This window comes from Haliotis rufescens, unplaced genomic scaffold (genome assembly GCF_023055435.1).
Source record: "Haliotis rufescens isolate VD_foot unplaced genomic scaffold, xgHalRufe1.0.p SCAF_40, whole genome shotgun sequence".
NCBI classification, from domain to species: domain Eukaryota; kingdom Metazoa; phylum Mollusca; class Gastropoda; order Lepetellida; family Haliotidae; genus Haliotis; species Haliotis rufescens.
In genome coordinates, this window is record NW_025964113.1 from 3822737 (window position 1) to 3836112 (window position 13376).

The 13376-nt window shown below is 41.6% G+C and overlaps 1 protein-coding gene across 1 annotated transcript in view; it reads left to right on the forward strand.

Annotated features, from left to right (window-relative positions):
* The window catches only part of LOC124138954 (DNA topoisomerase 3-alpha-like), a 29047-nt gene that overhangs the window by 4681 nt on the left and 10990 nt on the right, over positions 1-13376 (forward strand). Inside the window, exons 7-12 of the mRNA XM_046505880.2 lie at positions 1584-1754; positions 5838-5883; positions 6238-6292; positions 7193-7267; positions 7711-7891; positions 12655-12761. Coding sequence (XP_046361836.2) covers positions 1584-1754; positions 5838-5883; positions 6238-6292; positions 7193-7267; positions 7711-7891; positions 12655-12761 — 635 coding nt within the window. The remainder of the gene's footprint in view (positions 1-1583; positions 1755-5837; positions 5884-6237; positions 6293-7192; positions 7268-7710; positions 7892-12654; positions 12762-13376) is intronic.

Genomic DNA, 13376 nt, shown 5'->3' on the forward strand with positions numbered 1-13376 from the left:
GATTTCCATCAAAATTATTTTTTAGGGCTTTCTTTTGCGTGTGAGTCAGTTTTTCAATGTCTCTCGTAAACTCTGTCATAATCAATGGGACTGGCCGTTACGTTGTTGGTATCACGTATGTGTACTCAACATTTGAAGCTTGCCCCCTGACTAACTTTCATTCTGATTGGTCCATTAGACTGAGTAGCGCAGCAAATCAAAATGACAAATGAAAATCACGGATGAGTAATTTGAGTTTGCGAGAACGTGAATGGATGCAGGGGTTAGTGTAGGTTTACCTAAATGTGAGCCTTGGCGATATAGAGGATGTATCTAGTTATTAGAACTGATAACACACAGGTGGCAACATCATCAATACTTCACAGGTTTCCTCCATCACCCATGAACATATACGTTCACTTTGTGGTGTGATGCTTGTCATCAATTTGAGTCAGGTAATGAAATGAGGCTGTGTATAAGTTATTGAAATCAAATTGAGGTAATATGAGCACTTACTGGTGAAAGACCTGACTGGTTTCCCTCTCACCGTACCCAGGCCGTACACAGTACAGCAGGCATGTCATTACAGATTCACAGGTGGTGGATGAACGTAGCGTATGCAAAGCATGATGTCATCACAATGAGCTTGCAAGGGCACAATGTCTGAAATAACTGCCTGCCTGTCTACCCATGACTGGTAACTTTTCTGTTGGGCTTCATGAAATTTTGCTCCACCTGCTGTCAGGCAAATAATTTTAAGACTACTTACATGTTCAGTTATATCATACCTCCTTAGATTCTCAAGTTATTGTTTGCATTATTTCAATCAATTTGAATCAAGAAGCGATTTGTCCCTTTTTGTCGCGATTTTTCAATATACATTATGTATCAATGCCTGTCTTGTTGGATTTTGAAATAATAAGTGACTCTCATTATCTCCAACCTTATAAAATAACACACCTTCATCTTGACTTTCATAAAATGGAAATGGCCCTTTGAATAGATGGGAAAATGTTAACAAAACAGTTTTTAGTGATCATCTGATAAGGTGTTATTAAATGCACTCTCAATATTCTTTTAACTGTACAAAATACTTTTATGCTTCACTTTCACAAATCAATCAAGTATTTTGTGTTGCCAGCTGTCTGTCCTTTCAAACACAGGGTTAGAAGTTATGTTTTGTTTTCACTGGTCAGCACAAACTTTCTGTTGCAGAGTTGGAGATCTGCCAAATCGTAAAAAGTGGTAGTCCACAAGGAATTGGTCATGAGTCCTTCCTGAATTTTACAGGTCCCAGACTAGAGGACTTGGGTTCATTGAGTACACTGTTAACAAGCAGACCAGATGACACAGCGAAATAGTTTAAAAGAATTTAGAACCCTTACATTAACCACATTGTAATTACTTGACGCATGAAAAAACACTTGTAGGACTCAGATCAGATCAGATCAGATCAGATTAGGCGGTGAGGGCCCTTTCCGTGGTGATAAATGTTGCATGTCATCTAGTTAGGAGCTTCTGTACCTGTGGTACTCCGGTTTGTCAGCTACTTGAACAATGTCTTGAGGTAACTCCTCCAATATCATTCCTTCATATTCCTTCAGGTGCAGCATTCACAAGGTTTCAAACCCTACGTTTGCAGAAAGTGTTTCCTGAGCATTTAAGCCAACAGCTTGTAAGCTATGGCAGTTGCCAATTTCCTACACTTGGCTTTGTGGTGGAGAGATACAAACAGGTCCAAGCCTTTGTGCCAGAACCCTTCTGGAAACTAAAAGGTAAAAGAGATATTAAAGAATACAATAATTTGAAATGCAGGACATTGAAAGGAGTAAAATCTGTTGAATCTGATGAGTTTGATGGCACAGTACATAAGTTTGAAAATATGTTTTTCAAATTAGAAGGTAAACCTACACTTTATTTGGCCAAACATGTAAATTACACTTGGAATGCAATTCTTCTTCCTGTGTGTTTTTAAGTACCAGTTTTGTGAATGTCAACTTTCATTGTCTCAAACATGACAGGACCACAGCATGTTTATTTGAGGACATAAGAGAAAAACAGACACTGCATGTTGAGTCAATTCAACCAGTCCACAGGAGAAACAACTTGTAGACATTTTTTTGAAGACCCTGGTATTAATATAAATATTAAAGTAGATATTAAAAGACAATTTTAAGCTTTTCCTATCTCACACTATGCATTCCTTCCTTCTTCTTTTGATCCTGTTCTGCAAAAATGCAATCATATTTTTTAATCATCTGCTAGTAGAACCTACTCGACATTTGTATCGACATTCGTTGCAATCTGCCCCAGTTGTTGAACCAACTCGACATTCGGATCGACTTTTGTCTCGATCTCAACCAAAAGCACCAACTCAACATTCGGATCAACCTTCGGGTATCAGTCAGTCGAACCTAATCAATGGTGGGATCAGCTTTCAGATTGACATCAAACTGTAGAACCTAATTGTGATTGGGATCGATATCATATCTTCCTTTGACGACTGCAACTTAATGGGACAGTTCACTAGGGAGAAACACCTGTTTTGCCAGAAGTATAATCATACTTTTTTCGACAGCAGAAAGAGATCCTCACTCCCTTTACTGTGACTGTCGTGACCAGTGCTAGTTGTCTGCCAAATGCTCCCAGTGTACGCATCTCTATAAGGAATAATTTCACATCTATATTCGCATATGTCAGAAGCAGAACACAGACCGGCGATCAAAGTAATTATTTAAAGCTACAGGCCTTGGACCATCAGCTACTAAGAAACCTAATGAGTTATTTAAATGGCAGTACGATTGACTATTTCAGCGGTCAATCAGACCAAGCCATCTACCATCACATCGTTATGTGTGGAGATGATATAGTTTCTAACAGGTTTTTTTTGTCCGCGTCCGTCCGTACTTCCCACCTGTTTGTTGCCGCGATATCTCAAGAACTAAACACTGGATTGTCTTCATATTTGGAACTATGGTGTATATACAGACTCCGCAGACACCAGTCGGTTTTGGTGACCTTGACCCCATTTTCAAGGTCACAGCAGGCAAATCTGCTTTTGGAGTTGGAAAACGGTGTTGCCGCGATATCTCAAGAACTAATCTCTGGATTGTCTTCATATTTGGAACTATGGTGTATATACAGACTCCGCAGACACCAGTCGGTTTTGGTGACCTTGACCCCATTTTCAAGGTCACAGCAGGCAAATCTGCTTTTGGAGTTGGAAAACGGTGTTGCCGCGATATCTCAAGAACTAATCACTGGATTGTCTTCATATTTGGAACTATGGTGTATATAGAGACACCGCAGACACCAGTCGGTTTTGGTGACCTTGACCCCATTTTCAAGGTCACAGCAGGCAAATCTGCTTTTGGAGTTGGAAAACGGTGTTGCCGTGATATCTCAAGAACTAATCTCTGGATTGTCTTCATATTTGGTACTATGGTGTATATACAGGCGGGGGACATTTCGTCACTTTGTGACAAATACTTGTTTTTTCTGATACGTCTCCTATATGGTTAGTTTTCTCTGGACCAGACAATCCAGTGATTGACACCATGAGCATTGATCTACGCTTTGGGATAAGGTGACATGCATCAACCAAGTCGGTGAGCCTGACCTCCTGGTCCCGTTGGTCCCCTTTGACGCAAGCATATTCACCTCCTAAAGCAAGCTTGGCCGAGGACAAACGAGCCACTCAGTGTGCCCAGACCCTCAACTGAAAGGAGATTGTCATTCCCCGTATCCAGGAGGAGAATGGTCGATACCCTTGTCTTAACAGGGAAGATCTCCCCAACACTTGTATAGAGGGTCGATGGGATCACCATTCGCAACCATGATTATTTTTCACCTACAGATTCTAACCCTGGCTCATGTTATTGCAGTTCTATTAGTGTTCGGTGTATCTGTACCAAGCAGATTATTGTTTGATGATGGTAGGTAATGTTACCATTTTCAGGAGACATCATCGAGAGAATGAGGATCAAATGGATCCTTCGTCCTTTCATCAGTACGGACGACAAAGATTCGACGTTTGAAGCATCATATCTTACAGAGCTGAACTTGCTACTGCACCGGTTTCGTCCCACATTCTTCAGGGAACTGACTGCCTGTACACCATTATTCTTTGGAACTCAGGACACCACTTTGTCTGTCTACCATACATTTCACGCTGTATTGTCATGTGATGTGTTTTTGTGTCTCTGGAGCATTGACCTTGTGTTAGGAAAGACTGCTGTATTTCCTGTCCCTGTGCAAAGGTGACTTTCACGTCATGTGTCAAGATCTCTGTTTTGTAAACAAGACTGATTATGCTGGAACCGGTACAGACTGTAGTACTTTGATGACTGCACAGGGAGTCACTCCCACCTAGTACTACACGTCAACATAGCGACTATCAACCCAGGACGAGTCATTTCTCAGTTAATAAGGATTGGGAGTTGGTGAATAAGGACACTCTTTGGTTCGGCATACATTCCCTATGTTCCTTCAAGGCAGAGCTTCTGGTAACACTGCTGCACTTCCACTTCGATCAGCCTGCTTCATTTGACCATAGAATTATGTATTCAGCCTCGAACTACAAGATAGAGCTTTATCATACTTTCCATGATCGTTATGTCAATTCTCTGACAATCGGTTGGGGAGTGCACTTATTAGATCTACATGTGACTGGACGTCGGTCTGCAGGCGAACTCATCTCCACGTCGACAACTCAAAGTTCAAAGCAATGGTGTTAGCAATTACACATTGGATGACCTCTTCACAACCCGATTCAACCCGTCACCAAACACGCTTTATTTTTGCGTTTGGCACATCTCCAGAAGTTTTTCATAGCCAAGGCTTATTCTCGGAAGGTGGCATGGACTATCACTCAGGCGCTAGAGTCCAGCTTGAGCGGCCTCGTCATGGGAAAGTCTGAATCAGCCATCGCTGGGACTTCATCGCCAAGAACCAGCTTCCAGGACAACGAAGCGTAAATAGAGATGCCAAGCTGGTTCACCCTGTTGTCTGTTGGAAATAATATGTGAAGCCTGTCTTGTTGAACAAATTCACGTTTCACCTTTTTTAATATTCGGAATTGGTTACAAGTTGTAGCTGAATAGGTTTCCCTAGTTCAAAGTTATGCTGTTCTATTTTATTGGGCGACGTCTTGTGTGAAGACACATAACACATGAGTTACCCACTGTTATGTCTCAGTAATGCAAACGGTTTTTTTCACTTGTGACAGTACAAACCCATACACAAGTTCTTGCGATTGAGGTATAGCTTAGCACCAGCTTCCTTGTGTACATCTCAGGGTTGTAGTCTTTAGAGACCCTGGTATATGCGCCCACCGTCCAACTGTGGGATAAATGCATTGTGTGAGATAGGATAAGTTTGGAAAATTTAAAATTTTACAATATATTGTACATTTATATATACTTATCCTACCTCACACGCTATATGCCCACCCAACCATTCCTGCATCACGGTTACACCAGCCTGTCTACTGATGTGGCAGGGTATGTCAGGTGAACAGGTCGCTTGGGGTCAGGTCACACATGATTACAGTGGTGCATGGCCCTTTGTTTAGGTGGTGACCTTGGTGATGCTGGGATGTGTTCGGGTGTAATGTTTTATGAAGCTGGAAACTTTGTTTTGGGTTGTTTCCACTCCAGGTTCGAAAGGAGAATGAAGAAATGCATAGTGTGAGATAAGATAAATATATAAGTATACAATTTATTGTAAAATTTTCAATTATCACAAAGAATGTAAACAAAACTATCATGATATGATTAGCTGGCTATCATTATATGTCATGGCGCCATGAGCGCTAGATATGAATATATACATGACATATGTAAATATCTGGCTTACAGTGGCTCATATGCTTGATGACATCAAGGCAGACTTCCTATGGAAAAGGTTTGTGTCGACAGATTTTATCATGTCAGTTTCTAATTGCTGAGTCACATCATGTTAGTTATTTTTTGGATTACATCAATTTGTGAGAGATAACAGGCGACAAGGGACAGTAGAGTCATTTTTTATTCTTTGGATAGTTTCCTAACAAAAACATTTATACAATGATAGAAACATTTTTGGAACATCCTTTTGGAGATGGATAAATAATTTTTTATGTGCTGTAGATAATGTAAACTTAATGATGATAAAAAGAGAAGGAAAGTCACATTTTTTTCAATCCATCCACTTTTTAATTTAATTATTTCTTCATACAAGATCATTAGAGAAATGATTGTGTGTTCTACTCTCTTTCAGAAACCGCCTGTTTGACCATCTTGCATGTCTTGTTCTCTTTGAACAGTGCATAGAGGTATGCTTTTCACATCTTGTATCATTTCCCTTAATGTCTTTATCAAAAGAAATAACATGCACATCAAATATTTGTAATGATTTCTCCTCAATACAACCCTATTAGAATCTTATACATGATACCTCTCTGTGTGGGATGATATGACAGAAGACAAAGGAGGTCAATTCAAGTAAACCCTGACCTTCCAGTCTATTAACAAATAAGGATTTTTCAATAAGGGTTCTTGAGCCAATCAGATGTCAGCTTCCAAAAATGAAGTCATGTCCTGGGTTCTTGAGCCAATCAGATGTCAGCTTCCAAAAATGAAGTCATGTCAGGGAAACCTTGACCGCCCAGTCTATTATCAGTAAGGATCCATGGGTTCTTGAGCCAATCAGATGTAAAAAAATATTCCCTTGATGCCATTGTCCTCAGACAGGATGTCTCAAATATCGACAACAATATAATATGGCCTTTATTAAATTCAATTCGGAACTGCCTCTTTATGTTCATTTTCAAGACACAGAAACCCAATATCCTGCTCTGAATGCTTTGTTCGGTCATACCAATAATTTAGAACCCTATTGACTGTTTAAAAAATTCACCTGATGGGACCTTCTAAGGGGTCTTTGTTTAATATAACATTTATGTCCAAACAACTCTCCAGCTGTAGCTATTCCTTCTTTGTAAGCACCACAAATCCAATTTATAAGTTTTCAGGCCTGACCAATTTAGTTACCGGTACATGTTTTACATCTTAAAAATAAAATAATAATTATTTAATCAGTGGAACACAGCGTTTAATATTTTCTTTTCTTTAGTGGTTGCACAGTGAAGTTCTGGCCTTGTGTTTACTATCCTGTGATGTGAAGTGTTCTTCTATCAAGAAGCATTTAGCAAACCTCTCCTTCTGCCTTGCAGAACCCAATAGCAACAGTGCTGGAAGTGAAGAGTAAAAACAAGAGCAAATGGCGACCCCAGGCTCTGGACACAGTGGTGCGTAGCTGAGGTGTTATGACTATGGGGATGTGATTAGACAATATATACTACTATATTTATGATGAAAGGGCCTGATGTCAACGATTTCTAGTGAAGAACAGGAATTATTCAACTTACTGGTAGTTGTTACCATGCTTTTAGAATATTTTTTTAAGCATAGACCATGTATACTGGAACACATGTCTCTGCTGAAATAAAGGAATGCATTTAAGAATTTTCACCGGAATTCCCAGAATACTTCATGAGAAACAGTAATGCTGCTTGTAAATGGAGTAAGTATATTTTACAGGGGCCAAATACCCATGTGTGCATACAGTCTCAAGCACCGCTTTTAGCAATATTCCAGCAATATCACGGCGGGGGACACCAGAAATGGGCTTCACACATTGTACCCATGTGTGTTTTCGTGTGGACAGTGATTAGTTGTACATTATTTCCAGGAAATGGAGAAGCTGGCATCCAGAAAGATGAGGATTAATGCCAAGGAAACCATGAAGATAGCGGAGAAGCTCTACACACAGGGGTTCATCAGCTATCCACGTACAGAGACCAACATCTTCCCCAAGGAGATGGATCTTCAGAGCCTGGTGCAGGACCAAACACGAGACCCTAACTGGGGAGGTAGGGCACTGTTCCCACAATCTCGACATCATCCAGCTTTATGTTACTAGCTGATACCGCCATCATGTAACCATACTCATCAATTGGGAGAAGATCATGTACTTACACACTTGTCTGGTTTGGGATGAGTATTGCCAGTTAATTCAAGAATATCTTACTGTCAAAGTATCATCTGAGTTAATGAGGTAATAATGGAGCAAGAGTTCTGTGAGGTCTGCTGCTTAGTGTAATGTTTGCTGAAAATTGACTGCTGCTGTCGCTATTGGTTTCTCAATCACATGCATGTGATACAAAACCGTTATTACTTACATTTGAATGTTGACGGAACATAATATACATGATAGGGACGCGTCTGGACATTACATCAACCGTTTTCTAATCACTGAGGATAAACTTTTAGTCATGAATTGAACACTGGGCATTTAGCATGTTCAGGAACAGGTGGGGTGGGGCAGTGTTTCCATTGACTTGTAATGAGTATTTTACCGCTAAAATTAGTCTTTGACTGGTAATTCGTGTGACTGTCAGACCCTGACTGCAAATAAAGTACCTTATAAATCTTTGTTGTTGGACGAAAGATTGGCAATAATCAATAAGGTATATATTTTTTAAGTTTTCCTGCATTACTCCTTAATGCATTTACTGCTTGTTCCTGACAGAGAAAGAGCCGTGTAAGGTCTTCCTGAAGAAGACCTTGTTCCAACTGGTTGAGTGACTAACCCTATCACACAGCTCCCATGTGACCACAGAGGTGGTGATGTCACTGATCAGCACATTACTGCTGTCACCCATGGAGAACAGTCACCTGTTTTGAGTCTCAGCTCTAATCCGCTAGAATCCTGTGACTGTTTTCAACACTGTTGTTTCTTTGTGATTGTTATTTGTGCTTACAGTTTGTGACTTCATATCTTTCATATGATTTATGCCATAGCATTAATATTTATGCCTGGCGGTGGTGTTTACAACGGTAAGTATCCAGCATACTGTTGTTCCAACCAGCCATTTTGAATTCACCTCGTGGTCACATATTTTTGTTCTGTATTCCCTGTACTGCTTGGTACTTCAATTCATTGTCGTACCCTAGCAATATTATCGTTAATAAACTGGTGGTTTTTCTGGTTGTTTGCGTAAACTTGTTATTTACAAACATGAAAGGGATAAATGATTATAACATACATATTTGGGTGGGAATGCATTTGGATTACTCTCTGCTATCATTGCAGATACATGCCACGTTGTAGCAAGTATCACTGCAATAAGTCGGGGTGGGACCCTCGCCTATTGCATCTGATTTGCACAACCATCTGCTCCTATACTACCAGGTGTAAAGATTGTCTGCCACTCTCCCCTACAGCCCAACACCAGCAGGTATCTTGCAAAAGGCAGACACAGCAGGCACGGAAACGTCGTCTCAGCCGAGCCTACCACCCCCACCAGCCACAACTATCTCCTCTTCAGGTGGGGCACCTTCGGCGTTTACCTCCACACCTGTATCTTCATCGGTGATGAAAACTATCTCCTCTCCACCAATAGTCTCGCCCAATCTTCGTTAATACGACACTGGCGCCATCATCCACGCTCACATCGTTGATTACGCCCGGCATGGTTCTGATGACCCTGAGTTCGTCTCTACCTGCGTCTTTACCAGCTATCCATGGTGCCAGTGGCCAGTGCCACTTCTGGGATTCGGATCTCCACCCTTCCTCCTGATGCCTTCTCGGCCGCATTGACGCCTCACATGGACATGCTTGGCTTCATCTTATGCCTAGGTTTACTTCGCCTCCAGCTGCTAATCCGCCACAGCATCTCCATCATCAGTTGGGTCGGATCATCAATGTCCAGAAGTCGCAACCCACGCCCTTGTTCGATCTCTAATTCATCGGAGGCTGTTTTCAAACAGTACCCAGGGACAGGTGTTAAAACCCATACCACCTCCTCCCTGCTCTTCATCAACCCCGCATTCTCCGCCAGTCAGCGCAGGACCTGACATCCAAAGGAAGGCTTCCAACTGTTCCAAACATCAGGCGCCAGGATCAGTCCGTCTGCCTCGTCCTCCTGGTCCACCCTAAACCACATCTCCAATGGTGGGGGATGGATTCGAACGTCTCCTTGACAGAACTCACGATCTCATTACACCTGTTCGTCAATGCCTCACTCCAAGGCTTGGAGTACATCTGGAGGGTAAAGTCCCCTTGGGGGTATGGTCCACCGCTTAACAACATATCAACAACCTGGAACAGGAGGCGCTTATCCTGGTTAGGATCACCTTATCCATAGACAAAATCACAGTTGTATGGAGTCTCCGCAACCACGAGACGACCCACTCCTCCTCCCTGTTATGGCAGACATTCAGGTTATTCCATCTGATCGATCAACTTGACCTCGCATTTCAGTTCCAACACATCCCAGCTTGTCGCAACATCAGTGCTGAATCCACAAGCCTTGGCGGTCAACGAAAGGACTAAAAGCATACGATTTTCCACCACCAGTGCTCCTTCCCAGGGTTCTTCAGAAGATCAAATCGTCCCATTGTCCTCACTCTGACTTTTATAGCACCTTGGTGGCCAACGAGAGGCTGGTTTGTGGACCTGAGAGAAATGTCCTCCACCAACCCCCTCGAACTACCAGACCTGCTGATCCACCCTCACAGCAGATGTCCCCACCCAGTCCATCTTCATGCCTGCTCCATCTACAAAGAGAACCTTCCACTAGAGGCCTCCGATTTTGCAGGAAAAGGTCATCCACTCGCCCTGTGGCTTAGCGCCATCATTCTTCAGTCCTATGACATGAGATCCGGGCGGTCGCCTCTACCATGGCACTTCACAGCAACTGCTCCAGCCTAACCATTATGGAAGGCTGCTTCTGGCGCTTAGACAATGTCTTCGCCAGGCCCTACCTGAGAGATGTTGCCCTTGAAGACTTGGAAGGCATCCACAGTGTTGGCCTTTTGGTGATTGCCCAGTTGGTCCACCTATCTTCGGCCAGCATTTTGACCTGTCCGGTGCATGTCATCCCAGACTAGGTTACATGCTGCACGCATTGGCTCGGGATGGCAGTTCTAGACTTTAACTTTAACTGTTTAATTTCTATAACTGCAATGATACCTGGACATCACGCATACCTGACTTTCTCCTTCCCTGCTAAAAGGAATGGTCACTCAATGCGGACATTGCTGTTGCTGATTAGTGGAGTCTATGGAGAGTTTGGGAAGATCACATCTGAAGGTATGCACTCCTCCGTGCCATCTGATGCAGATGCATTAAGGAGTAATGCAGGACAAGTCAAGTAAAATCTAGATATTTTTATATTTGTATACTTATCCTGCATTACTTCGTCTTTAGTTGCCCACCTGTCCCAGAGCTGCCAATACGATGTCTTCAGATGCTCTGTTTTTAGCAGTAATGTGCTGATCAGTGACACCAGCACTTCCGTGGTAACATGGGAACTGTGTAATAGGGTTAGCCACTCAACCAGTTGCAACAACTTCTTCTTCAGCAAGACCTCACACAGCTCTTTCTCTGTCAAGAACAAGCAGTAAGTGCATTAAGGAGTAATGCAGGATAAGTATACAAATAAAAAAAATATCCAGATGTACTAGATTTCAGCTTGTCTTTTATCATCTGGGTTTCACGCTGTCTATTTTTAGGGCAAGGAAATTTATTTAGAGTCTTCGTCTTGAATAAAAGTGAAATGTTAAATGTTAAAATGTGAAATAATTAAAAGCAGTTAATTTTCATATATTTTTATCCCCTGCCGGGCCAGAATGGCCGAAGGGGGATTATGTTGTGGTGCCGTCCGTCTGTCCGTCCGTCCCATAGAGGGTACTAAGCTTGTGAAATCCTCCTCCTACAGTTTCCAGAGAATTTCCCTGAAACTCTACACACAAGATGTCAACATGTTGATGATACGCATATCGCAGTCCCGTTTCATTTCGACTAATTTTGACAGAGAAACTGCCCCTGTTTTACGGGGCTTCATTTGCCTAATTGTGAGAGAGGGTACTAAGCTTGTGAAATCAACTCCTCCTCCAGCTTTTAGAGAATATCCCTGACACTCTACACACAAGATGTCGACATGTTGATGATATGCATATCGCAGTCCCGTTTCATTCCGAGAAATTTTGACAGAGTTACTGCCCCTGTTTTACGGAGCTTCATGAAATCAACTCCTCCAGTTTCCAGAGAATATCACAATATCTAACTATAACTATAACTATAGTTAGTTTCCTTGTATAAGGCTTTTGTGGGTGAGCTACATCCTTATGGCATTAGCATTCAGACTGGATTACTCCCAACAAAATGTTCTGCACAATTTGTTTCAAATGCAGTGCCATCTACTGTTGTTATTTCATGAAATACAAAGAAAATATAAACTCGTTAAAAAAATTCATGCGGGGGATGTTGTGCTCTCAGAGCACTCTTGTATTTCGAGGTTGGGACTGACAAATATTGGAGGGGATTGGTAATTTTTAGAGTTGCCAGTCCAATGGTACTGGCAGTTTCAAAAGCTAGCGGGAACACTGTAGGGGGGCTGTTTCTATGTTAGCATGTATTGCATGTAATCCAAACATCTTTGCCATTTGTTTATGATCTTTAATTGGTCAAAAACCGATTAACCACTTTTGTAGAGAACATAATGCCCATCTTAACACTGGACACATAGCACATCCATAAGAATAAGGATCAATGCAAGATTATGAGACCTCCTTTTGTTAGTTTGCTTTAGTTAGCATTGATGGCCTACATTGCTTACATTATTGTCAGGTTTTGCACAAAGAATCTTGGATCAAGGCCTTCATCCACGAAATGGCAACAAGACTGACAATGCCCATCCCCCAATACACCCCATCAAGTACACGGCCACTCTGCAGGTAACAACTGCACTAAGTCCATCTGAATAAGTTACCCTAAACTGATATATTGTTTGTAGGTGAAAATAAATGCTAAATCCTTACTTACTGCTTTTGCTGTCCGATTGCAATTCAGATCAAGATGAAGTCAATGACCATTTACACTTTATTTGCCTGTAATACATACATATTATGAAATACAGAAATCTGATGAAAACTGGTAATATTTACAAAAAATAATCTTGTAGCAGGTAGTTGGAACGAGAAGCAAAGATTGCCTGATGAACACATGCCAAGGTCAACCCTTACAAAATTTCCTTTTTATTAAGTCTATTAAAATCAGATCTGAGTGCTTGGTACAACTAAACACAGATCTGAAGATATCCCTTACAGGTCATGGGAACAACCTTCCATATGACCAGTCAGAGTGTCGCTTACCAGATCAGGAGAGTGAAGGTGTTTCTAATCATGCAACTTTGAAAAGGTTAACATGGTATTCCCAACGACAATTATGGACCTTTGTGGCTGATTCTGTCAAAACCATTGTCTATCTCTTGCTTCAATGGGATAAATATTGAAGAGACTTTCCATATCCAACAACAATCTCCGCCATCTTATAGACATTTCAGAATTTTC